This window comes from Ursus maritimus, unplaced genomic scaffold, assembly GCF_017311325.1.
Source record: "Ursus maritimus isolate PB19 unplaced genomic scaffold, ASM1731132v1 scaffold_14, whole genome shotgun sequence".
Classification (NCBI taxonomy): Eukaryota; Metazoa; Chordata; class Mammalia; order Carnivora; family Ursidae; genus Ursus; species Ursus maritimus.
Window position 1 is genome coordinate 61,712,596 of NW_024423786.1, and position 27,970 is coordinate 61,740,565.

The 27,970-nt window shown below is 50.7% G+C and overlaps 1 protein-coding gene across 5 annotated transcripts in view; it reads right to left on the reverse strand.

The window, feature by feature from the left end:
* STX8 (syntaxin 8) overlaps positions 1–27,970 on the reverse strand; it is a 248,451-nt gene that overhangs the window by 9,366 nt on the left and 211,115 nt on the right. For 3 of the 5 annotated variants that reach the window (XM_040630023.1, XM_040630025.1, XM_040630028.1), the window contains one exon: positions 19,137–19,766. The exons of the other annotated variants lie outside the window; for them this stretch is intronic. In XM_040630023.1, coding sequence (XP_040485957.1) covers positions 19,483–19,766 — 284 coding nt within the window. In that variant the 3' untranslated portion in view covers positions 19,137–19,482. Of the gene's footprint in view, positions 1–19,136; positions 19,767–27,970 lie in introns of those variants that run through there. 5 annotated transcript variants of the gene reach the window in all.

The window sequence follows — 27,970 nt, forward strand, 5'->3', positions numbered from 1 at the left end:
CCCCCCCCCCCGGCAAGGAAGGCCAGGTCAGAGCCGGGGCAGCACCAAGGCCGGGGTCACGGGCAGGAGGAGGAGAAGCACAAAGCCAACCCAAGGGGAACCTAGAAGGCCTGCAGAAAGCAAGACTCTGAAGTCATGCCCAGCGCTGGAAGCCGGGCACCCCGGCGGTGCCGGCACAAGGCATCACGCACACGTCGACGCGCGGAGTAAGAGCAGCGCGGCGAGAGCAGAAGGAACGCCGACGAAGAGCTGCCGTCGCGCTGCTGGACGTACGTGTGCTCAGAACGGCCGCGCTCCGATGCCGACTGTTCCCGCCAGAAGTCAGCAACAATTCCCCCGTGTGTGGGTGAGGAGGGGGGGCTCAGAGGTCGGCCCCGCCCTGCCCTCAGAGAGCCCCAGGAAGGCCGCAGGCCCACAGCAGGGCTGGCTCCAGATATGGCCATGTTCCCTGGGAGGGAGCCCCGCGGGGCTGGGCCTGGCCGGGGAGGGGGCTCGGGAGGGGACCCAACCCGGGGGACTGTGGGAAGCCCTGTCTGTGACGCCGAGGGACAGACCCCTCAAGGAAACACACGAGAAGGCAAAGGATCGGCCCCGAATTGGCCTATGCTTCGGTTCTGATTGAAAACGAAGAAAATTCAGATAAAACAGATCCTAACATTGCTTCACCATTTATGTCACGCCGAGTGTTTGCCTCCGCCTTTGGGCAGGATCACGCCCCGGGACAGCACACTGGGCCCACATGACCAAGCCCTGGCTCCTGTGGAAAGGACAAGCTTCCTGAAGGTATCGTGCTCTTGTCTGGAGGCGTTCTGGAAGGGGCAAGGCCAGTGCCCCCCAAGGGGGTCTGTGCCCAGTCTGTGCTGGGGTGACATGGGGAGGGGAGAGGGGCACCTTCCTCGCCCTGCCCTCTGAAGTTCCGGGCCCCATCTGGAGACATTCCATCTCCCCAGTCCCGGGGCTGCCACCCCCATCTCGATGTGGACTACAGGCAATGCTCTGCGCCCACAGAGAAGCTGGAAGAAAGTCAACTCCGGAGAGAAGGCGGGAGACTGGGGGGAAGGAGGATGGTGTGGGGAGACATCTGGGGGCCAGAGAGAGTGAGCGGCCTCGGCAGGAAGCAGGAATCGGGGAAGGTGGCCTGACAGGAGTGGGGGATGGGACGAAAAGAGGGGCTTGCCTTGAAACAGGAAATTGAAAGGAATTAAGACTGTAAGAGCCAGGTGGGCGAGGAGCCGGATTCAGGCCTAGGGAAAGGCAGGTTCCCGGGCTCTGGGCTCCAGGGACCAGGCCCCTGCCTCGCTGGGCGTCGGGTGGCTCTGTCACAGCCATGAGGCCCCCGGGAGGCCAACACCGGACAGACAGCACACGTCACCGGCCAGGCCAAATCATGTTGCAACCAAGAGGTCAGACCTGTCGGGCAAGCTGCTCCAATGGGCAGCCGACCCCGGGCACGTCTGAGCCCAGGGTAAGGGTCTGGCCAAGACGGTTAGATTTCACCACACCAGACCTACTGTGGGTCAGGTCCGACGGGTGCAAAGTCAGGCATGGGGCTCTTCGCGGGCCTCCCATGCTCATGAGAGGGGCCGAAAATCAACCCGCCCCGGCCTCCGCAAAACCAAACCAAACCAAACCACTGCAGATAGCACTCCTTGGAGGGAGTATGTAAAAACTCGGCCATCACTGTTGCTTCCGGCACAGAAAGTGCTGACGAGTTCCTAGGCCCCATCTGTGTTCTTAAGTGTTACTCATTTCCCTTCCCCGAAGTCCGTTCAGTCCAGCAAATCGCCACAGTCCAACGGAAGAACCCACTGTAAAGAGATGAGCCTTCATATCAGCAATCGAAAGCAGCTTATTATGAGTTGTCGAGTCAATAATTTAATGCCCATTCTCTGGCGCATCAATATTTGCTAAGAAATATCCCCTCCGTGTGCCGCGTGTTCCCCCTGGGAAAGCGAGTCTGTCTGGAATCTGGCAGAAATTCAAGTGTCTTTGAAAAGACAGTCAGGAACTCTGTTATGGATATCTTGTTTTGACAATTCCCTCTTGACTAAGTGTCAAAAGATTTCTGGATGGCTCCGGTCGGGCTATGGATTCACCATTACGAACCCCTCCATCCGTGCTGTTTGCGCTGGAAAACATCACCTGGCATCAATTAGGGAGACCGGGCAAGGCGACAGGAGGGAGCGCTGCCAAAGTTCTAAGTCAGGTATGGAAAGGCAGGGCACAGACATACGGCCACCGGGAGGATACGTTTTCAGTACATCAGATGCTTATCCCTCTGGTTTTGTTTGTTTGTTTTTTAAAGCAAGTCATTTGACCGAGATGCAGAAGCCCACTGGGTAGAATATCTGAACCGAGGCTCTGAGTTCCAACCCCCAGGAGAACAGCTTCCCGGGAGGTGGGGTGGGGGCAGCAGCTATGTGTCTTTTCGACTTGACCCTGTCATAGGCACAGCTGGTGGGCCCAGCGGGCCACTGGGCTCTCTTCCCTGTAATGGTGACACTCTGGAGATGTGGCCAACAAAATGGGCCCGGAGGTCCCTGGATGTGCCGTGGCTCCGGCTCTTTCTGGCTCAGCTATCCCTGGATGCTCGCAAGTCACCGGACATCATTCAAACAAATGACACGTTCTTTCACCTCAACGAGCCAGAGCCCTTCCCTCTGACTTGGAACAGAGACCTTCCAGTAAAGAGATCACTAGCAAAGAAAACTATGTGTCTCCAATTATTGGGGAAAATGGAAGGGCAACGCAAGGACAGTTTTGCTTTACCGTACAGCGTTGAAAGAACACTGAAGGCACTGTGGGCTTAGGTCCCATCGAAATACCTTGCCAGCGAGAGGCGTTCTCAGACGCTCTCTCACAGTCATACCTCCAATGATGTCCCAGATATTCCTGGGTAACACTATAGATGTTGTCCTGAAGTCAAAGCAAACAGGAGATGCGCTTGCGTTCTAGGGCGAGAGGTACTGGGAGCAGAGGTCGGGGCAGGAGAGCCCCCCTCCTGTAAGCAAGGCGAACAATAACCCCTTGGTTGGGGCGCGTGAGTTGCCTGGAGCTCTCCCCTTGGGGACCCGTCCTTCCCCAGAGAGCACCGTGGAGGGGCCCAACGGGGGTGTGGGTCAGGCAGGTCCCAGGTGGATGCACATTGTCCCGGCCACCACAGTGCTAACAAGAGCCACGTCTGTCTCCGTGAGCGGTGCGAGGCACTCTACATACATCACGTATGTTACATATTGAGGTAAGCGTTCAATGAACAAGGAAACAGGAGGTCCCCACTCCTGATGTGGTTAGAAAAGCGAAAACAATATTGGGGGCCTTGGGATTCTTCATCTCTACAATGGATTTTGGTTGATTTATTTTTTTAAGAGAATTTTCTTTCTTCATTTAAAAGAGAGAGAGAGAGAGAGACAGCATGGTGGGGGGCAGGAAGAAAGGGAGAAGCAGACTGCCCGCCAGAGCAGGGAGCCTGACACAGGGCTCGATCCCAGCACCCCAGGATCATGACCTGAGCCGAAAGCAGATGCCCAACTGGAGACTCTGGATTTTGATTTATTTAACAATTATTGATCGATCGATCTACAGAGTACCAGGCGCTGTTCCAGTCACTGGGGATACAGCGGTGAACAAAAAGACAAAAATCCCTGCTCTTGCTGAGTTGCTCTTTGTGTGTGTGTGTGTGTGTGTGTGCACGGTCATGCGTGTGCATGTGCCTGCGTGTGCCATGCAGTGGGTGAAGACAGACAAAAACTAAAATAAGGAAATCACATAGTGTCCTCAAAGATGCAAAGCGCTACGGAGAACAGGTCTTATCTCCTCCGTTGTGAATGCTGGCTGCTAGCTCGGAGGCACAGATCCCCCCTCCCTCCGGTTCTAGGGGCAAAAGCGGGAGGGAGTGCAAACTAATACTTTCCAGAAACCGGCCATCCCACAGTGGGATCTGGAAACACGCTGCGGGTAAGATGAGGGTGCCTTCCTACATGGCCATCCGTGAACGTTAGTAATATGGAAGGTCAGCAATAACACATGACGAAAGTCGGTTGGAATGATGGGTGATGTAATGACAAGTAGAAACAGAAAGGGGACTTATACTGGAGCGCAGAAAAAGGCGGGCTAGTGAGGCAGACCTTGTCAGTGGGTCCCCGGCACTTTCCAGGACGGGGCGCCCTGGTTGGCAAAGGCTGGGAGCGCGTGGTCTGCAGGGATGTGTGGTTACCACGTGGTCTGAGACAAAGGAGCCGCACACAGCTTCTCGGATGGTGGTGGTTCCTCACGCGGCCTGTTCTGACAGCTCTGTGCCCAAATGAACAGTGCGCTGCTGCCTTTGGGGGGTCCGGCTGACTATTTAGAGTAGCACTGCCCCCCCCCTTGCTGAAATCTAGAGGAAGCCAGGTTCTGGCAGCAGCAGGAGGAGGGAGGAGGTGCCAGGTGTCACCAGAAGTTTGGAAGAACTGGGGTGAATGCATCTCAGGGGGATCACCAGTACCACTTCTGGGGCTTCGGGCAGACAGCCACTCTGTCAACCCTGAGGCCGCATCTGCTCCCCCCACCTCGCCCCCCAACCTCAGCATTCCTTTGGCCTCCAAGGTGACATGGGCCATGTGCAACCAAGAGCCACAGAGAAGAAACGTGACTGGTAAGAGCCGTGGAAGGAAGAAGAAATAAGGGCCGGAGAGAGCCTCCCGACATGGTCCTTTCATTTGAAGAGCCGAGCCTTTTCCCAAAGAGCCAGAACATACGTCACGATCCCTCAGTTCGGCTGTGGAGCCTGTCCCTGTTGTCGAGGCAAAGACATGAGCTCTGGTGTGCTCCGAAGGTCACCCCTGCTTTCAAATGGTCACCAGTAAGCCATGTGAAGCTCGTTGGTCCACTAATTCCCAGCACAGCGTGTGTGTGTGTGTGTGTGTGTGCACATGCGCACGTCACTTCCCAACAGTGCAGCCAAGTGAAAGATGGGAGAACATACATATGGACGAATACGAGGTCCAACGTAACACGTGGAGAGGCAGCGTGGGCTGAACGATCAGACGGCCTGCATTCACACCGTGGCTCTGGCATCTGGGCAAGGGACCCCATCCTCTGCGCTTAGGCGGGGGGACGCTAGCCCTAGCTCCCAGAGCTGCCTGGAGACAAAACAAAGTAGGATGCCCAGTGCCAAGCACGCCCGCTGGCCTGTGGCACGTTCTCAGCTGACATCAGCTGCCATGACTCCTGCTGGAAACCGTTCTGGCTACAAAAGGGGCCTTCACAATCGCACTCTTAGGACAGAAAACACTTTGGTCTACACCCTATCCGTAAGTCCCTCTGGTCGCCCACGCTGCCACATCCTCCCACTACACGACACCAACACCAGGAGGACGGGACCCTTGAGGAGGAAGGGACTACCTGCCCTCGCTTCTCAAACACTCTGCCATGCAAAATTCCCCAACAGCTTGGATGCCCAAAGCAGCAGCTCTTTCTGCCCAAGTGTCCTGTCCCCGTGCTTTAATAAAACCACCATTTTACACCAAGGACATCTCAAGAATTCTTTCTTGGCCGTTGGCTCCAGACCACACCCCACCAAAGCTCACCTATGTTCCAAAACTACATCATATGGTGCCCGAAAGTGGGGCTTTGAGTCTTTCCACCTGGACCCTGAGCCACGGTGCAAACTTGGTGAATATATTCTCTCACCCCGTGTTGGGCTCTACGCTCAGCACGGAGTCTGCTGGAGATTCTCTCTCCCTCTCCCCTCCCCCTGCTTGTGTGCACATGAGCTCTCTCTCTCTCAAATAAATAAAATCTTAAAAAAATACCCACATTAAGAGCACTTCCATAAAATGCGGTTCCTAATCTGTATCTCCTGCCCAGAGCGCCCCGATGGTCTCCTCTTTGGGCCGTGGGCCGCTCCCTTAACGACACTGCAAGAGGGAAATGCATGGCTGCAGGGAACAGGGTGAACGCCACCTGGCCCACTGTCAGCGGCAGGAAGAAGGCCGGCAGAGCTGTGAGCCCCTCGGGCATCACAAGATGGGTAGAGTGAGAACCACGGAGACGCAGAAGCTGCTTGGCACTGGGTCATACAAAATGGGCCTCTTAGCAGAAGCCGCATTGGGGCTTGCAGTTCGATCGGGGAAGCGTGCAGGAACAAAAGGCCAGGCAGCTCAGGGAGCTCTCACCCCAAACACAGGGGGCGCTGCAGGTGTGTGCACACTGTGGGGTGAAGGGGCCTCTACCCCAGCAGGGCAACCTGCACTGACACCACCTCCATTCATACTATTCTTGAACACTTTTTCCCAGCCCCAGAGACATCCTTCCATGGCCAGCAAACCATCAAAGGATCCATATAACCTGGCCTTTGCAGAGGGTAGTTGCCACTTTCAGAGTGGTCCTAGAACTGGTGGTTCCAAACCCCTGTGTGGCTCTGAGCCACAGACCCCGAGGAGCCCCGATTCAGTGATGCCACCGATGAGCCCACTGAACACAAACGGACAAGACCCCGAGCCAGACGTTCTGGAATACGGCCAGCCTAAAAGCTGTTGAGCAAGGATTCTGTTGGCAAGAAGGATGAGCAGAGGAGTATTTGAGGCCCAAGGATTCAGAGCACAAGTAGGGGAAACCTGCCTGGGGTGCCGTCCGTAAGAAAGGGGGCTTACATCACTTTTGGGGATAAGGCGACCTAGGGAGAAGAAGTCCTCCTCTGTCTTTCCCCGAAGGTGGTCAGTGTGCAAGAGGCTTCGTGAGACTCGAAAGATACAGTCTGAGAAAGGCGCCTTGATGACACACAAATGCGTGTTCCAGGCCCCGTTAGCCTGTTCGTGCAAGTACCAGGTACGTGCCCGTCACAAGCCGTGCACGCCTTTCAGATGCCTGTTGTTGGCGCAAATAATAAAAGGTGCTTGAGGATAACACGACAGTGATGTCATCAGCTTCTCCTGATCCAGTCTTTTGGAAACAAGCAGAACAGACAATCCAAAATGTCAGATTTGGCTTTGAAGTGTTTGTTGACTTACACTGAACTTGGTCTGTCAGATAATTTCAGCAATCATTTCAAGGCCAAATAGCAAAGTTGAATTATGACACATTCCCAGTGCGAGGATCCAGTTTTCCCACCTTGGCCGCTCCCGCTCGGTGCTCCACAATCTCTCACACCTCTGCGCCTTGGCGCGGGGTTGTTCACACTGTTCCAGAACCCTCCGCGGTTTCCACACACCCGGCACGCAGACGCTGGCTTTTGGCCTCAGCTCAGAAATGCTCCCTCCCCAGTGACACCTCCTCTCCCGTGCCCAAGGCACCCTAGGACTGCTTTTCCTTGGCTTCTTCTGCAACCCGACACACACGTTAGAGAAATTAGCTCATTACTCGGGCAAATTAACAATCGATTGGGCTCACAGAAAGCACAGCCCTTCCCTGATCGTCTGTAAATTCTTGAGAGGACAGACAGACCATGCACTGCCCTGACTCTTGTCCCCATGATGTTATCCACGGGTGCCCAGCAGAGATGCCGTGTCGTGCATGCTTAACCGTGTTCTGCACTTGTGTTTTGGTTGACAGGAAAACAGCTCATGGTTTAGACTCCAATATTGATTGCCTGGGGGTATCAAGAGTCAGCAGTGTGGGTTTCAAATGGCACTTTTACTCGGTGATAATTACCGTGGAGATATTCTAGCAGCTGCAACAGTACTTCGCACATACTAAGTGCTCAACAAATATGTGTCGGCGGAATGAACGGAAGAGTATGAACTATCCATAAAACGGGTTATTGGTTGGTTCTAAGAATTGTAAGGGGATACAAGGAAATACAGTTGGTCCTGCCAAACTCGAAATCAATACATTACCCCTAAGTGGTTAATATCTGAATATAAAATTCCAGAAGAACCTATTCTACTAGCATCCTTCAAATAAATCCACAGAGTCACACTTTAGGGAAATGCTGGGATTGTACCAGAGGCTCATGGGTTTCTTGTTAACACGGAGGATTTGGACTCAGAGGTTTCAGCAAAGTGGATCTTCTGTATTGAACCAACAGCCCACATTTTATTCATTCTCTGTGACTTTTTATCCCTCTCTATTCGCAGACATTCCTAAGAAGAAAATCACCAAAAGTCACCTAACAACGGAGACGCCATGTTGGCCTTTGGAGCAGTGTTACTCCCGTGTGATCGCTGGTGTGTCAGTCCCGCCGGGCAGATGGCTCGAGATGCAACTTCCAGTCCCCACCTCATACCTGCTGAGTCCAGACCCCCGGACGTGGGGCCCGGGAAGCTGGGGGTCACCAAGCCCTCCACGCGATCCTTCTGGCGCTAGCATTTGGGAACAATGTCTGAGAAGGCAGAATCAAAAGCTCACCAGAAGTTCTCTAGCCCGTAAAGTATAAGGTCAACTATTAACATGCCAGGAAGGGCTGTGCTTTCACTGGGCACTGCGAAGACGAAGGGTCAGGCGGTCCCCAGCCAGTAGGAGGGCCACTGTCTTGGGGGCAAAGCAGGCACACAATGACTTCCTGCTGATGACATGCAGCCTGGTGAGGAAGAACTCTACAGCCTGGGGTGTGTCTGAAGCAAAAAAACCCATCCCCCGCCACTATGACCCCTGCCCCATTTCCTCTGGACAGAGCGCGCTCTGTTCCACGGTGGTCTGCGGGACCACAGCAGCTGGCGAAACGGCCAAGACCGCCTTGCTTAGAACACACAGAACCATCTCCACGACTGCCAGACTTCCTATTTAGCATCGGGTTGACCCAGATGGTCTGTGCCGCTAAGCAACGTCGACTCTCCTTCCTCACGGAAGCGTAAGGGGAGGCCCAAGACCAGAAGAAGCACCAGTGATGACAAGGACAGCGGGAAGGAGCTGGGATGATCCCAGCTTCCGATGCCAAGGCTGTGGGCAGACGGGGGGCCGCTGTGACGCTCACTCTCCCGCATCATGGGTCCTGATCTTGGACGACGCCCATATTTCTAGAGCACCCAAAGAACAAAGATTCACCTGCACGCACGCACCGGGCGCACGGGCTAAGTCCACGGGAGGCGCTCGGGCACCTACACGCAGCTTGTCACGGAGGCCGGCCCCTCCCAGAGGGTGCCCCGGAGCTGGCCCGCTGGAGAGCTGGTTTCAAAGCTCGGGCAGCCCCTCTGTTAGCAGCCTTCCTCCAGCACGGTGGGTAAGGAGATGAGAGAGGGAATGTCTAATGATTAGTTCCTTATGGCCCTCGCATTCTTGAAGTGGATTCTTTACACCCACTGGAACGCTTCTGCATTCTTGATAGCAGGACCGTAATATAAGTCCCTTCCTTTCAGAGCGCTTTTATTGACACACTAAAATACCCTCGGAGCAAGAGCTGGCCCCCCTCCCTCCACACGCCCCTCCTTCGCCATGGCCAAGCTCCCCACGCCCGCCATTCCTTGTTCTCTTTCTAAGAATGCAATAAACATTTCAGCACGGTCTTTTCAATCCACATTATTTATAATATTCTGAACATCCATCAAGCCTGGCTAGAACGCTAAGCAATCAATCAAATTTAACAACAACAAAAAAAGGAAAGGGGGGGGATCACCCTCTGGCGAGGCTAAAGCCTGAGCCGGTTCATTCCCCAAAGGGCTTAGTTATGTTAGGAAAAGTGAGATGGGGATGAGACTCGGGGTTTAGAATGACACAGGGGCAGGAACTGGAATCTAAAGGCATAATCATAACTTTGTATAAATCTCCAAAAACCTACTTCTCAGGGGTGTCATGAGGATAAATGAGATACGTGGGAAGCACTCTGGATGCTTGCAATGAAACCAACTGGAGCCCGGTTCTCCTTGCTGGGTCCAAAAGGTCATCTTTTGGGAATGAAGAGGCTAAAAGCCTTCTTCCTCTCTTAGAGCTCCAGTCTTTGCTCATGAACGTCCCCTCTACCAGTTCAGATGGGGGGGCTGGGGGGGGTAGCCTTGAAGTGGGGCCCCAGGGGCCACCCTCGGGGCCATCTCCCCAACACTGCTCCCCTGCCGCCCCAGTGAGGACCAAGCCAGGCCACACACAGCCAGAGGTCTCTCCGTGGAAGGGTTCTGCTCCAGCCCGGGGGGTGGGAGGCAGAACTTGTCCCACCCCCCCATACGGCATGGCGCTAAGCAGGTTTATACAGTCTGACTTTCTCCTCACAGAGGCAGAATCTGGCTCAAGGGCTCGCTGATGATTTCAAAATTTATCTAAACAAATGTGGAGGCCAGCATCGGCTCTTGGCTAATTGCATAATTGGCCTGAGGCCTCGCTGCCTTGGCGACTTCCCACTCATTCCGAATCTCGCCCTGGAAATCCAAGCTGCTCAGCCTTGCCACGGAGCAGGCGTGTGTTTACGTGGCCAGACCTCAGCTTAGTGGCCCTGCGGGCACGGAGTCTGACGCGCTCTGCATTCTGCTCTAAGTGGGCCCCGTCGATGGTTTCCGGGAGGAGGGAGCTGCTGCCTTTCTGTCCTTGTTCAGAGTCACGAGTGCGAGATTGGAGTCACTGAGTCAGGACCCGCAGTGTATCATCTCGGTCTCATGCTGCTTCTGGAGAAATGACCATAACGGGCAGGTCATGGGACTTCTCTGCAAGAAAGCAACTTTTCCTATTAAGATGGTCAAACTGCCAGGCTGCCACTCTGCATTTTGACCTCATCTGGCCTTGTTCTAAGACTGACGGGCCTTCCTGTTCTGATCTGTCACCTGCCTGCTGGACTGGGTGGCTGTAAGGTCTTGACCAATGTTCTAGAAGGGATTTATTTGATACCGGCTCTGTTGTGTTCACCCACTCCTACCAGTAAGTGTCCCCCCAAAACCCCAAATTTATGGATGATAATCAAAATTGCTTTTAAAAAGTCTAGTAAAATTCAACGTTTTCTTTACAACGTCCCCAGGTCATGGGGAAAGTCTTCATCACATGACTCCTACGGTCAGTGGTCTGCTGACAACATTTGCTTCTGATCACAGACACCCTCCATAGCTCCGGCCTCGCAGGACTGAGTGGCTGACCCAGATCTCTCCAGTCTCCTCCTCGGCAAGTGTCCGCTCTCATTCATGCACCACGGGGACTCCTCTCCCTTGGCTCTCACCTCCTAGTCCGGACTTTTCTACCCTCAGAGCTCCTCCCATCACTGAATAGAGGGCTGGCCCACGTGACAGCAGGACCCACCGCCACTCTCCACCTGCCCCACCTTCAGCCACTTACACACGCTTTCATCTTGTCTTTACTCGGACGGGTTCCAATCCTGACTGCCCCACTTCCCATCCGCAAGCTACTTACCTTGTCTGGGCCTCACCCACAGAACGGGGATAATAGCAGTATGTGTATTTGTTGGGTATGGTACCTGTAACCCAGTTAAGTGCTCGGTTGACATCTGCCTTCTCCATTACGAAGGCTCTACCAGACATGTTTCGTGGTGTGCCTACAGCCCCTTCAAATGGGCTCTCTTTGGATCTGGGGTCTGGCCAAGGATGAGCCATGGTTATACCTCAGGATCCCACTCATTGAGCCATAGTGACTTGGGCACTCAGAGGTCAGCCGACCCAGAGGCTGGCCAGCAGCTCCCGACCCAGCACATGAAGATGAGTTCAGTAAAACGATCCTTTTCTCTTTTTGAACCAGGAAATAAGGAACACTGCAGACTTGCTGGGTGTCCTTATGATAAATCCACCTTTTTTTTTTTTTTGGTGGTCATAATATGAGTAATTCGTTGTTCTTTTGTCCCCAAGGAACAGAAGTTTAATTCCTATATACCTCATCTATGTCACACTGTGGATATATGCACTTAAAAAGACAGATTTTAACTAAAGGAACAAATTTCTAGTTGCAAAATTTGGGGTCATCAGCAAGATGGTTGGAAGGCTTTGTCACTTTTGAAATTAGACTTTTTAGGCCATTGGTGAAATATCTAAGACATGAACAAAATTGGTTTTAGTCATTCCCCTTTTAATGTCGACCCCTATTTCAAATCCGGATCCTACGACATAGGTAGATTTAATCAGGACGAAAGTTTTTTGTTTTGTTTTGTTTTTAACTGACAGAGAGTTGAAGGATGAGAGTCTTTATGGGTCAAGGTGAGTACAGAGCAAACTCTTTTCTGGTTAACTTCTTTGTCACTCTGGAGAATGTCCCTACCAAAGCCTGGAGCTTTCTGGAGCTAGAGATATGGGCGGAGATATAAGAGAAGAAACAGCCAGAAATGATAGCTGGTGAAGGTTAGTGAGGGCTCATAATGGGGTCTAGGCTGAGCAGAGAGAAAAGAGACAGTCATCCTCCACCCATCACTAACCCACTCTATGCCGGGTACCATGTTAGATGCTGGGAATAGAACAATGGTCAAGATGGACGCCATACCTGGCCCCAAGGTATTCTGTGTTAATGGGGGAGACAGATATTCAAATAATCACACAATGAAATAATCACAAATCATAGATAAAGGTTAAGAAAGAAACAAAGGAGGTGCTGTGATAAGAAGTATGTTCATGGAGTGGTCAGAGGAAGGATCTAGTCACAAGATGAGGTGGGCAAAGACCATCCCAGTCGGAGGGAGTAGTAAGCATAGGACATGTGGGGATCTCATGGCAGGGAAAGAAAGACACTGTGGCTGGAACTGGCCAATGACAAGGAGAGAAATCAAGGTGAGTCTGGTAAGAAAGCCTGGGGCTAAGTTTTACAGGACCTTGGGGATCATGCTAAGGAGGTGGGTTTTAATCTGAGCAGGTTTAAGGGGGATAAGCAACATCTCATTTATGTTATATAGTCATTTATGCCACTGTGTGGAGACTGGACAGGAGGGTCCAGTCTCTACGTACAAGTCAAGTCAACGAGACCTTTCTGAGAGAAACACCACAGACAGCATCCAGGTGAGAGGATGGGACAGGGAGGTGGCAGTGGAGATGCAGGGATTTGAGTGATATTTTAGAAGAGAGTTAACCAGGGCTTCCTTTTGGATAAGGGGGTTGTGACGAAAGGAGAGGAAACAAGATGTCTGCCTTGAATAACTGGTTCATGGGGAGCCATTTACTGAAATGGAGAAAACCAGGGGCTTCTGGATCGGGTGCAGAGGGATTTTGGCTGAGATCCCAGATAAGCAGGTAGAAATCTGGAGCTCAGCAGACAGGTCTTGGTTGGTGTGGTAGTGATGGTTACAGATCAAAAGGCCAAAGAAGAGCTTTGGGAGGAGAGGTCATGGGGGAGGCAGAGCAGCAGGGACGGAAGAGGAGCAGAGGCAGGAGGAGGTAAGGGCAGGCGGTGGAGGGAGGGAACGTAGAGCTTCAGGACTCGGGAGACTAAGGCCAAGGGTTGGTGGAGGGGGACCGAAGGGAGATGTCTGGCTCTGTCACTACCCGCTGAGCACAGTAGCAGCAGCTACAGCCAGAACTTACTGGGGGGTCTCCCGTGCACCAAGCCTTGTGTCCATGGTCTCAGATACGCTATCTGTACCAGCATAACAGTCCTGCGAACTGATATCATCACAGTGATGAGGACGATGGCGATGATGACCGTGACGATGATGGTGACAAGGATGGAACCCAAAGCTCAGAAGAGTTAGGCAATTTATCTAAGATTTCACAGCTTGTCAGTGTTGGGAACTGAACACAGGTGCGACTAGCTCCGATGGTCAGAGTCCTGGAGACTGCAGTCACATCGAGACTGTGTATTAGTACAAATACCAACAACACACCTTCCAAGCCATCTTCTCTGATTCCCCAGCTAGCTGCCTTGTTCCAGGCAAGGAACCACAGACTTCTCACCATCTTCCTGCCACACAGCAATCCAGTGTCCCCTTCCCTCCCTTTAGGAGCCCAAGTCAACCCTCTTCTGAACTGTCAACTCAAAGCCTAACCGTATCTGTTCCTTGGTTTCCCTTCAAGAAGTAGAAGAGACCAAAGGGTTGTTTGCAGATGACAGAGCGCCTAACCTGGAAATAACAAAATAACCAAAAGAAAACCTCTCTGAGCTAAAGAGGCCAGTTACAAATGCACTGTTAACTCCAACCCCCCCCCTTTTAAAGATTTTATTTATGTGAGAGAGACAGAGAGAGAGAGCACAAGCAGGGGGGTGGCAGGCAGAGGGAGAGGGAGAAGCACGCTCCCTGCAGAGAGCCCAAAGAGGGGTTGCATTTGGGATCAAGACCAGAGCCGAAGGCAGACGCCTAACCCACTGAGCCACCCAAGTGCCCCCTCTAATCCCTTTCTTATGAAACAGTCAAAAACAACAGTAAACACAATGAGAAAGGCTTATTAATAACTAAACTAATAAGCAGAGAATAAAGGACTGAAGAAAAATGGAAATTCTATAACTTTATTGAGGGCCATAAAGAGAAATTCAAATAAAGGGAAAGACATCCCGGGTTCCTGGGTGGGAAGATTTAAGACTATGTGCATGTCAACTTTCTCCAAACTAATACAAACATTTAATTTACTTATATTAAAAATTGCAACAGGATGTTTCAGGAGCCTGCCAAATTACTGTGAGGCAACCGGACTATTCCCATTTTGCAGATAAGGAACCCAGGGCTCAGGTGAAGACAGTGGAACAGATTCTAAGGAAATTAACACGGAGGCACAAAACGATAATTGCGTGATGTTCGCCGTAGTTGTGTGTGGACGCATGTGGGCAGGAGATGAAGGGGACAGTAGATCACAGGGGGCCCTAAGTGTTGTCACAAGGAATGTGGGCCATGGGAAATCTCTGGAAGGCTTACCAGGGAGCAGTGGTGGTGGACGGAAGGGCTGACAAGAGCCCATGGTTTTCAAAGCTCACCTTGGCTTCAGTGTGGAGAAGCACTGGAAGGGGGTCCTGTCTACAGACAAGGAGGTGAGTCAGGAAACAACAGGAGGACCCAGAAGATGACAGGCGTCCGAAGGACAGAAGGACAGGGACGAGCAGCTTCTACAGACACTGAGGAGGGAGAACGCCCACGAGTTGGCATCAGGTGGGATATGGGGGGGGCTGAGCGAGAGGAAAGAGCCGGGACGACTCCTGGGTGTCTGGCTTGAGAAACAGAATGGTCGGTGGGTCTGCTCATCAAAACAGAACACACAGAAGGAAAAGCAGGGCTGGAGGGGATCACGAGCCCAAGTCTGGACATCTTGGGGATTATTTCAAGCAAGTTCTGACAGCACAGTATTGCTTTTCTTCCACTGGGATTATAGAGAACTTGTCTTTGGGGCTAGCAAGCCACTGGGGGGAAATTTCCTATTCTGGTGGGGGGGTTGGAGGCAGACCTACACCTACTTTACGTATTCCAAATGTGAAGCAGGCACTTAGCTTGGAGTGCTTCTCCAAGTGGTAAAAGGGCTTGGGAGGTGGGTCTGGCATCCATGGCTGGTAAAGGCCTCCCTGGAGAGACCCTCTTTGGGGTCTTCCCACGCTCCTGTCAGAGGCTGAGTCTAATGCCGCTTCTCGGTTTTCTCCCCCTTACCCCAAGACTCCCAGATATTCATTTTATGTTTTTGTACATTTGATAAACTTTTGGTTGGCACCTGACGCCACTTTCTTACTATCATCTCCCTCCTCTTTGACATCCAAGAGTGTGGTCCTTCATTCAGTACATTCCTTCAGGCATGATATTGTTTGCGAGTATGGTAAGACAGTTGTCAAGACGAAAGCACGTGACCGGAAGCCATCCTTTCTAGCAACGACACATGAGTGTGCGCAGGGTCTGTTTTCTTAACCTATAATCATCTTCATCATCCCGATCCTTAGACTCAGCTGTTTATCATCGCGTACGGAAAAAAGTTCAGCCAAAGGAAAGCTGGGTTTTTTCCTCTACTTGACACTCCTTTGGCCAACCTATTGGCCAGGAAGGGCAGAACTGAGGCTCTCTTGATCACCTGTGGCAGAATACCCAACTGAGGGGATCTCAAGGAAACGTTCCAGGCAAGAGTTACACTTGCAACTTTGAATCCATGAAATGAGAGAGAAGCTGTACGGGGATGAATTCTTTTTTCTTTACCCAAACTACAGAAATGCTTGTATGTATCTTCTGGCAAATGGGCATCCAAGATGCCAGCACAGGTGGAAGAAAGAGCTCTTCTGTGGTTGGTGTAGAGACTAGATAGGGGCTCCCCCGGGGTGGGGCGGGGTCAGGCAGTCCGGGAAATCGCACAGGTATCCTCAAGAGGAAAAATGGGGTGTTTGCAAATACAGATCCCCGAACGGATTGAAACCCCAGGTGAGTAGCATCCGAAAGACCGTATCTTTTTTTTTTTTTTTTTTTTTTAAGATTTTATTTATTTATTTATTTGACAGAGACAGCCAGCGAGAGAGGGAACACAAGCAGGGGGAGTGGGAGAGGAAGAAGCAGGCTCCCAGCAGAAGAGCCCGATGTGGGACTCGATCCCGGAACGCCGGGATCACGCCCTGAGCCGAAGGCAGACGCTTTAACGACTGCGCCACCCAGGCGCCCCCGAAAGACCGTATCTTACGAAGCGCACAGGGCAGCCCAGAGTAACCTTGGAATCCTTCACCATCAGAGAATATTTTTTACACTGACAAGAAGTTGTGGATAATTAGAAATGCCTTTTCTTATATGAAGGAGTTTTCTTCCTTTCTCTAAATATTTAACCTTCTGTGTTTGCAATAAAATTCTCCGAGTTTTCATTTCATGGAGCGAAAACATAAACTCAAGCAAAGTCCTCAGCGTGCCAGCTTGCAATGGAGAGCTTCTGCAATGCATCGAATGATCCCCTTCATTCTATAAGCTTAAACTGCACGCGTCTTTTAAAATTAAAAACAAGTTTCTTGAGCAACTGAATGTTTCCAACAACTTCTGTCTGTAGGGATTAAACTACAGTTCCTTTTATTTTCTGGAGTAATTTTATTAATCAAACGCAAAACGGCTATCCATTCAGCGAAGCCTGGTGGAAACAGTAACCTGAATAATATTCAAGGATTTTCTTTTGAAGCCGAAAGCCAGCAATTACTGTACTGGAAAGGACTATTTTACTATGGTGCATTTCCTCAGGAGAGGAAATGATTTTTGAGAATACTGAAGCCTTTTTTATTCTAAACCAGTCCAGCAACACCTGTACACAATCTTTCTAGACAACAATAAGACTTTTCTGAGGTTTCATGTCATGACCATTTAATTTAATAGCTCTGAGAGTTTAAACAGGACACTAATACCTCAGTTAGCTGGCACGATTGGCGAACTGGGGATTCCAGTTAACTTAATTTTTCCATCAACTAATAGTAACCCATTTATGCAATGAAATTTCCTCAGCAGGATACAGGGGATCTGGACATCTCTTTGCAGGTATGTACAATTGTATGTTTTGTCTCTCAGTTTGACATTTTTTTTTAGAAGAAAAAAAAAATCAGCATTTTGCCCCTCCATAAATCTTCAAATTAATAAACCAATAATCAAGCACATGTGAGAGGCCTCACCAAGAAGAAAAGAAAAAAAAAAAAAAGAAGGTTAAATTTCACACTGATAGTCTCCAGCTAAAGAAAATAAACCTAGCAAGGAAAATAAAATATATTCCTCTGAACCCACGTAGCGTTCATTTCACATGCTAGGCGTCAAACTGCACCCAGGGGAGACAGAGATAAACAATACATGTTTTTTTGGAACTGAGAGACTCACAGTTTACATATAGGGGAAGTTGAGAACTTCAGAAGATACGAGAAGTGACCGGTGTTTAAAAATTTTTTCTTTAAAAGCATAAAAAGCTACTCTTGCTTTTGAGAAGTTAAGGCAAGTGAAATGTACTTTTTTGAAATAATTAGTGAAAAGAAAATAAATTTAAAGTTGCCTAGATCTTTTTTTTTCCACCACCAGAAAATAAGGACTGACTTTATATCTTGACTTCAGCTTGGCAGAATTAGAAGGCTTCAAAGTCTCAGAAATGTGGGGCGCCTGGGTGGCTCACTTGGTTAAGCATCTGACTCTTGATTTCGGCTGGGGTCATGAGCTCAGGGCCCTGAGATCCAGCCCAGGGTCAGGCTCCATGCTCAGTGGGGAGTCTGCTTGGGAGTCTCTCTTTCCCTCTGCTCCTCCCCCTGCCTGATCTCGCTCTCTCTCTCTCTGTCTCTCTCAAATAAATAAATAAATCTCAAAAAAAAAAAAAAAGAAAAAAAGAAAAAAGAAAGAAAGATTCTCAGAAATGTAGCAGGTAAATGGGGAAAAGTAACTGAAGGAACTTTCTGGCTTGACTTGCCTGGGGCCCAAAGACCCCTGCTCTTCCTCAGTCTTGCTAGTTTCTAAGTCTCTGGCTGGCTTTTAATTACCAGATGCAAAGTCTTTCAAAGTCATGGGTGGGGCTTGGTTTCTTTCCCCTGATGGTTTCCAGCAGGCAACCTTGGCCTGGGGATCCTGAGTTTTCTGGAATGCTGGGTTCCCTTCTCCCTGCTTCCCGGTCCCGCCCCACTGGAGATCCTGCGCCAGTGGATTTGGGATGGGGCTCAGGAATTTGTATTTTTAGAAAGACTATCACGTGATTCTTATCATTAAAGAAATTTGGAAAACATGTCCCTGGATAATATGATCTGCCTAAGAATCACGGTGGGGAGGGACAGGGGAAGGGGGGTGATGGTGCTGGGAGGGAAAAGCAGATTCCCAGGTCCCAGGACCTGGAGTGGCAGGTCCATTAGGCCTGGGGTGGGGCTCGATGATCTGCGTTTTCCACGAGCACCTCAGGCAACGTCTGGTTGACAGAAACATTGCCCTTGGTGCTGCAGACTTCAGCGTTGGACACAACCAACCAGAATCAGAAGGAAGCCCCCAGAAAGGTCCGAAGAACTGATACAAAGCTTGGGCATCTGGAACATCTCGGTCCACCCGGGGCTCCGGGCTGCTTCCTGTAATTCCTGATCTGACCCAGTTGGGCCACTTCTCTGAGGCCGGCCTCCAGCAGCCGCCAGGGTTAAGGCCAGGGCACCGCAAGCAACAAGCAGACGGTCTGTGTGGCCCCACGCAGGGGCGGATCTAGGACGCCCAGGGGTACAGTGATCGGGGAAAAGTGGCAGAATGTCTTTTGGAACCGTCATGGCTTGGGGCTATCACGCCTGAGAATCACAAATAAAGCTGTCACCCGTCCACTGCCTGGTGGGGAACGAACCCCGTTACTACAAAGTCTGCTTGAAATCAGCCTGTCTTCACCAACAGTTGCTAAGGCATTCGTGCTTAGAAAAAGAAATACTTTAAAGACAAACAATACCTTCACATTTTCCCTTTGAACATGACTAATTTTACTCAATACTCGTGAAAAGTTGTAACGAACTTCTGGAAACCCCATATCCCTGCATTGCGCACTTGCCAATAGCTGCACGGACCTCTCTCTGGGAACGCCAAGGGAAATATCAGACTTGGTGGGGCTAAAAAAAAAAAAAAAATAGGGCAAGATCATAAATGGGAGGAAAAACTACACTCGAATGCTTCCCCATGAAGTCAGTCTACCACCGTTCCATCCAAGCGGCTGAACTCCCAAAGTACCCCAGCAGTTTAGCTGTCTTGATTTCAAACTTCGGCCCACATGGCTCACATTTGCAACTTAAATATTCCGTATGAAAACAAAGTTATTTAACTGTTAGCACAGGCAGGCTGCTTCTCCAAAAGGGACAAGGAAAGGTACACGTTTCAGCCCACACACAGGCACTCATCTCCGACTTGTAAATATCAATGTGCAACACACAATTATTTCGGCTTTGGAAGACTATGCTGTCTGCTTCCTTGGGGCGGGCAGTTACAAAAAATAAAAAATAAAATAAATAAAAATCTCGTCTTGAACATGGCCAGAGCTGAGGATTCTTATGCACGAAGAGTACAAATGGTTCTCTTTCAGTTCGGAAAGAAAAAGCACCTAAAAAAAAAAAAAAAAGGTTTGGTGGGGAGGCTTTGCAGTGATATTTCACCTCAACACATCTTTCAAGTTTGATGGCTTGTAAGCGCACGGCTTTGGCTCTGGTCTTCAGCCTTCAGACAACTCTAAGCTGTCCGCAGCAGCTGCAGAGGCCGGGTCTTTAAATGAAATAAAGAAATAATTGCTTCGGGGAACAAAGGGAAGGAAAAAACCCGCTCTGTTAGCTGGAGTACATGGCCCCTTGGGACTGTGTGTGGTATGTGTTCCTGATTAATACTGTTCAGTGTGGTCAAGAGGAATCCCTAACAATCCCAGAGCATCGAAAGAAGTGTGATATGGTCAAAAGAGAGGGTTTCAGACGCATACCTGGACTCGAATCGCAGCTCTGCCCCTGAGCAGCTAACGTGACCTTGACAAAGGGCCTTGACCTCGCGGGGTCTTCACTCCTTAGCTGCAATATGGGAATAAGACCACCTACTACCTCGAGGGGGTGTGACGGAGACTGGGGAGGGTGACGGATGTAACGTGCTCACTTTGGTCAAACTGAATACTCACGGTTGTACTTGCCCACCCCATCCCCCTCAAAGGCAGAAGAACGGATTCATCGATAAACCAAAAAACAGGGGAGAAGGTGACATCCACTTAGATATGTCAGTAAATGTCAGAAGACAGTCAGTCTGTGGACGACAGAGCACAGATGAGATACACGACTGATGCGGGTGGGAATCCAAAGTGGGAAGTTGCCCCGTACGCCAGGTCCCCGGAAAGGCTCAGGGATGGGGACATACCAGGTCGTTCTGGAGGCAGAGCTGAAAACAGCGGGGCTGGTTACAAACGACGTGAGCCCCAGTTACAGCCCAGACTCCCTCTGTCACCCCCCACAACCAGGCAGCTACCTCCCCACTACCCTGCTCGGGAAAGAGGTTCAGTGGACAAAGTGGACGGAGGAGTTGTAAACACGGGGGCAGCAGGCACAGGAGAAGGAAGAGATCAGGTGCGAGGTTGAAAATCAGGAAATTACATAAAAGTTTTCACGTGGAATAAAGAGTGGGCTATCCCCTCCCCCTACTGGGCCCCCAGATACCTCCGGCTAAGCTTCTGTTCACCAGGCAGGAGACTTAGGTCTCCCCTTAGCAGAAAGGGACCAACCAAAGAGAAAACACCTACAGATGCTAGGGGACATTAGGGGTCCCCAATAAAATGTCTAGGTCCTTCCCTGTCTGATCATACTCTGGGGAAAACTACAACTTAACAGACCCCACCGATGCATATACAACTTTGGGGGTGTCTTTTTGGTGCTTCATTCTTAAACAGTAATGGGTAGCCAAGCATCACTAGACATTTGGCGGAAGAGAAACAGAGAACCACTGCCCCCCCATCATCCCGCCTTCTCCCTGCCAACCACCCCCCACCAAAACCAGAAAAAGGAACCGAGGAAAAAGATGAAGCAGACAACAGAAAAAAGTGTCAAAGAAACACTAATTAATATCCACAGAGAGAGAATGTCTACTAAAATATTTTGTGTCTCTGAAACCAGAACCAAGTGACATTTAAAAATCAGAAAACCCGAGTTACAAAAATAATACAGCAGCAGTTAAACAATTCAAGGGATGGATGTGAAGAAGCAACTGAAGAAATGTCCCAGAAAGGAACAAAAACACAAAGAAATGAAAAACGGGACAGAAAACCAGGAAATTAACAAATTAAACCGGGAGGCCCAATATCCAACCATGAACGTAGAATGTGCCAGAAGGAAAGGAAAGGAAAAGGAGAGGGGGTACGTATCAAAGCTGTAACAGAAGAAAAAATGCTCAGGATGAAGGCCATGATTCCAGTCAGAAGGGTCCACCAAGTCCCCAACACCAAGACAGGGTGCTGGCATTACTCAGAGGCCTTCCGCGTGAAATTTAGAATATTCATGCTAAGGAAAAGCTCTTAAAAGCAAAACAGGACGTGTAACAAGGTTCAGGAATCAAAGTGGCACTGGACTGCTCGGTAGCAACACTGGAAGGTAGAAGACAAAGAAAGATGCCTTTAGCATCCTGAGCTCGAATCGTCTTTAACTGAAAATTCTACATGCAGTCGATCGGTTAACTGTGAGAAGCAGAATAGAGCTATTTTCAGACATGCCGGATCTCGAGAAATGTGCTTCTCAGGCAGTCCCCATCAGAGAGCCAAGGAAGAAGATTCGAGTTCCAGGAAAGGGGGCTCCGACGGGAGAGCAAGGGGATGAAAAGTCTCAAGAAGACATCGAAGAGAAGTCACAGGGTAGCGGAGAGGCAGGAGGCCTGGAGAGCTCGCAGTCTGGGTTGGAATGGGAGTCTGGGGACCCAGGAGGGGTGACTGCCACACGGAATACGGGCAAGAGGGATTACCTAATGTGCATCTCACAGATCCACAGGCATTTCTTAGCTCGGTGGCAATTTAGGGCAAGAATTATGATAAGCAAAGGGAAAAGATAACACTAGGTCCGGAAAACCAAAATCCAGTGTCAGAAAGGAAATCTAAGTATAGTAAGCTACGTGGCTCGGTCAAAGACTCCAATATGGTCAAAACGAAAATGCTGAATTGTGATCTACCCAACAAGTGTGACTGAGGCAGAGAGGAGGGGGAGTGTGTGTGTGCTGGGGGGACAGCCAGTGAAAGAACTAAGTCCATCTTCCACGGCACAAATTTGAAATGGACCCTGCACTTCTGTCTCTGTGAACTATGCCTGGACATTACTTCGACTCATCACCAGGCCGGATTCTGTGTGAAATGCCTACCCCTGCTCCTTGGCATGGGGATCAAGGGCAGCTGTGCGGGGGAGGGGGGTGAATGCCACCCCCATCTGAACCATAGGGATCAAACAGGTACTGGGTGCAAGAGAGAGAAGAGAAACACAGACCCGTTAGGGCCTCTGCTTGGCTGTCCCGCAAACACGCTGCCACACACAGAAAAGGTTTCAACAAGCTGACAATACACTGATCATCAGAGGAGTTTCGAGTGCACCCAACACCGCATGCGCTTCCTTCCCAAAGGGAGAAAAATCTCAAACCACATCATGCTATTGAATAGAGAAGGGACGTCAAGGAGTCTGTTCGACGAGTCCTGGATCTCTGGTTGATAGGCATTCTTTTCAATCCAGTGCCTATCCAGTTCTCCGCATCATGAGTGAGTGACGTAATCATCCTCCGTATGTCCTGCATATACGTACAGAGAAGCACACTGCTCGCTCCCCGGCCCAGAGCACACACCTTCTTCTGAGGCTGTGCTGACTGGGGGGGGGGAGAACGTCCCTTTGGGGGGGGCGGGCTTTCCCACTTGACCTAAGGTCTGCCGCAAGAAGGGGGATACAGCACAGCTGTGATGAGCAAATTCTGGGAAGAAAGGACGAGTCCATCAGATCTGAAAGTAGTATCAACATAAGCAAACATCGCTCATCAACTGAACAGAGAGAGTTTCTGGGTGTTCTACGAAATCACTGTCGAATTATATGCTGCCGTCACTGCGATACATCCTCAGACCAGGAAAATGCTAGCCTTTCTTGAAAAGGGATGTCCCTTTTCTTTTCTGTTAGGTATTGTCACTGTGTAACGCTGGTTTTCTAGGATTCTCTTCTTGGCGCTAAATGTGGTTTTCAAGCATGGCATTAATTTAGTGGCTTGATATATTCTATTTATACTCTTGTCTATGTGTAAACATTTTCAATTTCTTCGGCAGCTTTGATTTTAAACACACACACACACACACACACACACACACACACACACACACATTTTATCGTAAACTACCCCCTATCTTCTTTGGAATACAGAGGTTACGAATTATAAATGTCTCCTGGGATCGAGGCTGGGCTGTCCTCGTTCCAATCTGCTCTACAAGGTTCTTGGATTCCATGGTGGGAGAAAAAACGAGGCTCTCTGGACAGTCTAGAAGCCTTCCTGGCCGGTCTGCACTGCGTGCTGTTCCATCCTAAAGTCCCAGTCAGCAGGCCAAACTCTGTGAGCTTATCCATTTATTTATGCTGTTGTGTATATTTTGTTGTTGTTTCCAAGGAAAAGTTCTGTTTGAAATTCTCCGGCCTTGCCTTAGTTGAACTAAGGGGAAGCAGGATTGTTTTTCTCATACGCCTATGTGTTCCCGGGTGTTGGAAGCTGCCAGCTAAGCAGACCAGAACTGGGGCTCGGGAACAAGCAGCCCCTTCACGTGGTCAAAGGGACACATCAGACAAGCGGTCCCCGAACACGAATCTCGTCAGGGTAAGAGCAGAGGCATATTGAGAGCTAGAGGCACGGTCTCAGCCGTGGTGCCCGGCAGTGGGGCTTCAGCGCGGACTGGCTTTTGAGACCTACCCCTGCAAGCTTCGGTATGTCACCACCAAGTGGTGGTAGAGAGAGTAACAGGCGCGCAGGGCCAAGGGGGCTCCGGGTTCCCGGTTGGGAGAGGGAATGCTTTTCCAAGCCGTGGCTCGGAATAAAAATAGAATCTGTTTATTAAACTTGTCTCTTTCATAACACAACACAGGCTGGGAAAGAGAACCACTCACTAGACACAATAAAGAGAAAGCATCGCGTGTTTCTCTGGCTACCTGTGCAAGCCAACCTCCAGCATGCTCCGCTCTGAGCCCAGGCCAGATGGAAAGAGGTCTCCTCCTCCCAGCAAACTCGGGAAAGAATCCCCGTCAGCTGTGCATTCAAGACCCCGTCAGCACGGAAGCACCCACTTCTGGTCTCAGGTCTGGAAAAGGAGGTTTCCTTTTGGGCCAGCAAGGTTTCCCGTCACTGGCTCTTTTTCAGAGTTTGCCCCTCCGTTCCTGTGCTCCAAAAGCTCAGGTACCACTGAGAATTCAGATGTCAAGCCCCCCGCCCCATCCTCAAGCACATGGCCTCCCACGCGTCCAGCAAGCTGGCTCTCCAGACACTGTCTGCAATAGATGAAAGGGATCCAACAGACAATGGGACAGAACATGAAGCCTTCGTAGTGTTCACGACGGGTATTGGTTGGATGGGCAAACTTAAATTCAATCCAGCAGCGTTCTGGAATTGGGTCGAATCGCTAAGCAAGCACACACCTCGGTAGCCACGTACCCCCATGTCTATTGACGGATGAGGAAACATAACCTATGGAGCACTTACCGCGGGCCAAGCGTTGTTCTAACGGCCCATCTGTGTCTTAACTCAGGTCATCCTCACAAATCTTAACACCAGAGGGATTTCTCTCTCTCACTTTCTGCATCGCGCCACCCTTGTCCCTAGTAGCTCTCTGCTGGCCGCCGGGTCAAGTTAGCAAGGCTCAGTGGCCAACAGCGCAGCTGTTAGGGGCCATGACCCACACCCTCAGTTTCCGGCGAAGGAAAAACAAAGGGGTGTTCCAGGTCACACAGCTGGTAAGTAATGGGGGGTTCAGATTCACAGTCGGGCTGCATGGTCGTCCTCTGGGCCCCCTACATCCCAAGCCCCCCAAGGAAGTCGTTCGCTCCTCCCCCATCGGGCCAGGGAGGCTTCACAGAAGGTCTGGAATTTAGAGACTAGTACTGAAAATGAACGCATCATAACCCGAGCACGTGAGAAGGGTGGGTGTCAGCAGTAAGGCGGCTTCGGAGAATTCTCGAAGACCCGGCGAAGGTCCTTTTGGGTATCTAACTACAGTGACACTGGGGATGGGAGAGGGTCCGATGAACCCCCTGGAAAACATGACTGCAAAAATAAAAGACTAGAATTGTTCTGGGACTGAATACTGCACACCGTACTTTCCAAAGAGCCTTTACGTATACGATCCATTTTGCGCCTGTAGCAGTTGCTACAGGAGAAGGGGGAGAAGTCACATTTTTTCACTGTGTGTACAACTACGCTGTGCCCTTAGTGCCCTGGGGAGCCGGACACAGAAGACAGTTCCCGGAAGGGGAGATTCCCTGGGGTGGGGGGGCAGGCAACTGCCGCTTCCCCACCACGGCCAGCTCTGGATGACGGTGGAACATCTGAAGCCCAGTGTTTTCGAAGCCGGAGCTGTGTCAGCCTTCTGCTCTTTAGAACAGACATCAAGGAGCAGACTGGAAAGCCTGAATCACCATGCTAAGACTTCTGGGCGCGGGCAGGGTGCACGGGAAAGGACTCTTAAAACAAGCATGAACAGAGGGGATGTGGGGTGCCTCCCTGAAGAGGCGTCAGGAGGAACTGGGGGGCCAGGGAATCCTGGGTGTCAGTGTGCATTAATGGACTGAATTATGTCCTCCCCTCAATTCGTACATTGAAGCCCTAACCCCTGTATGACTGATTGAGGAGGTAATGAAGGTTAAATTAGGTTATAAGGGCGGGGTCCTAATCTGACAGGGCTGGTGTCCTTATAAGGAGAGGAAGAGACACCAGAGGGCTCTCTGTCTCCCTCCTCCGTCTCCCTCCTCCTCCTCCCCACTCCTCACAGCACACCTGGCAGAGGGAAGACCAGGTGAGGACAAAACAAGGAGGAGGCCTCACCAGAAACCAACCCTGCCAGCACCTTGATCCTGGACTTCCCAGCCTCCAGAGCTGAGAAAACACGCTTCTGTTATCTCGGTCACCTGGTCCATGGTCATTTGTTACAGAAGCCCTGGCAGACTGACACAGCGAGCCGTGGCCTTGCTAGTCCCAGCCCTCGGCCAGCACTCGCTCGTCTCTCCGCACTCAGAGCTACCTCCTCCGTGAGGCCCCTCTCGCCTGCCCTTGCCACTTCCTCCTGGATGCCCCCACGCTGCATGAAGAGATTCTGTCTGGGAACCCGTAGTAAGTCTGTCTGCCCCTACTAGACGCCAAGCCTCTTGAAAGAAGACACCGTCTTATTCAACTTCACATTCCCAGTCCGGGCATGTAGTGAGCATCGAATAACTTCGAGGAATAAACAAAGAAACGAATGAGTCGAGGACGTCGTCTTAAAAATGTGCGTTAGCGTACATGTTACGACAAGACTCATTCACTCATTTACTCAACAGTCAAGAAGTAAATAGTTTGGGTGGGGGGAACAAAGAAGTAAATCATGAAGAGAGAAAACTAAGAGAACAAGGACATTTCTAGGTGATGAAGAAATGACAAGACGAAGGACTGGCAGCATAAGAGGATACGACACTGCTCACTTGTACACTGCTCACACCGTGTGGCATGACGATGACGTATAATTAAATGTGAAGGGTTAGCAGCACAGAGGAGAAGCTAAGGGGGCTCCAAAGGGGGAGAAACGTGGTGGCTGAATCCTGCCTCTGGTACCAGCTAGGGGACTTGGGGCAAGTCACTTACCTTCTCTGGGCTTCACTGGCCTCCTCCTTTTTTTTTTTTTTTTTAAACATAAATTTTGCCAAAGTATAACACACATAGCAAAGGACACAAGTTGCTTGGGGAAGAGCTCGATGAATTCTCTAGTTGCCGCATCTTGTAAACAGAGCTAATGAATGCACCCGTTACGGAGGGTGGACGTGAGGGTCAGACGGTATAATACTTGCAGAGCCCTCAGCCTGGTGCCCGGCGCACAGGCAGCCCGTCGCCTCCCCTTCAGTGGCCTCTGCTGCGTGTAACTGCAGTTCTAAACTAAACTTGATTCGTAGATGGTCCGACCCTGCATCATTTTTATACAGCTTGGTGCTATTCCCCGGACTCAAGAAAAAGGAACGGTGAATCCCGCTCCCAATACACCCACAAATCTAGCCACTCACCACTGGAGCTGAGCGTGAGGGTCCCCTTTCTGCCCCCCTTCCCCGCCACGCTGGTTCAACGGAGGGACGCTTCATCGACTTAAAATGCCAGCTAAGCTCAGAGTTATAAACAGAGCTCACGGAGCACAGAACAGATGTGGAGAAGTTTGTTTGGTCGGTACATGAAAGAGAGAGAGAGAGAGGGAGAGAGAACGTCTCCGTTTCAGGACGCGAGACTTCTCAAACAAGCAGAGTAAGGGCTCTGGGGCCGGGCAACAGCAGGTACTGGGTAATGTTTGTTAGGGACACACTCAGAAGAGGGACAGTTGGGGACCCCGGTGTATCTGGGGCAGATGCCTATAAACCAAGTAACTTCCATGTACCGGACAAGGCCAGACCGAACGGTCACCTGACTGGGGACAACCTGATGAGTAGAAAGAAGTCCTCTCTACTCCCAATGTCTTCCCTCCCAGGATTTTGGGTTCAGGGGATTCTGTTTATGAATCTGTCATTCCCTTACTCTGCTCCTATCTGAAATGGCAAGACGGCTGGCTGGGACGACACT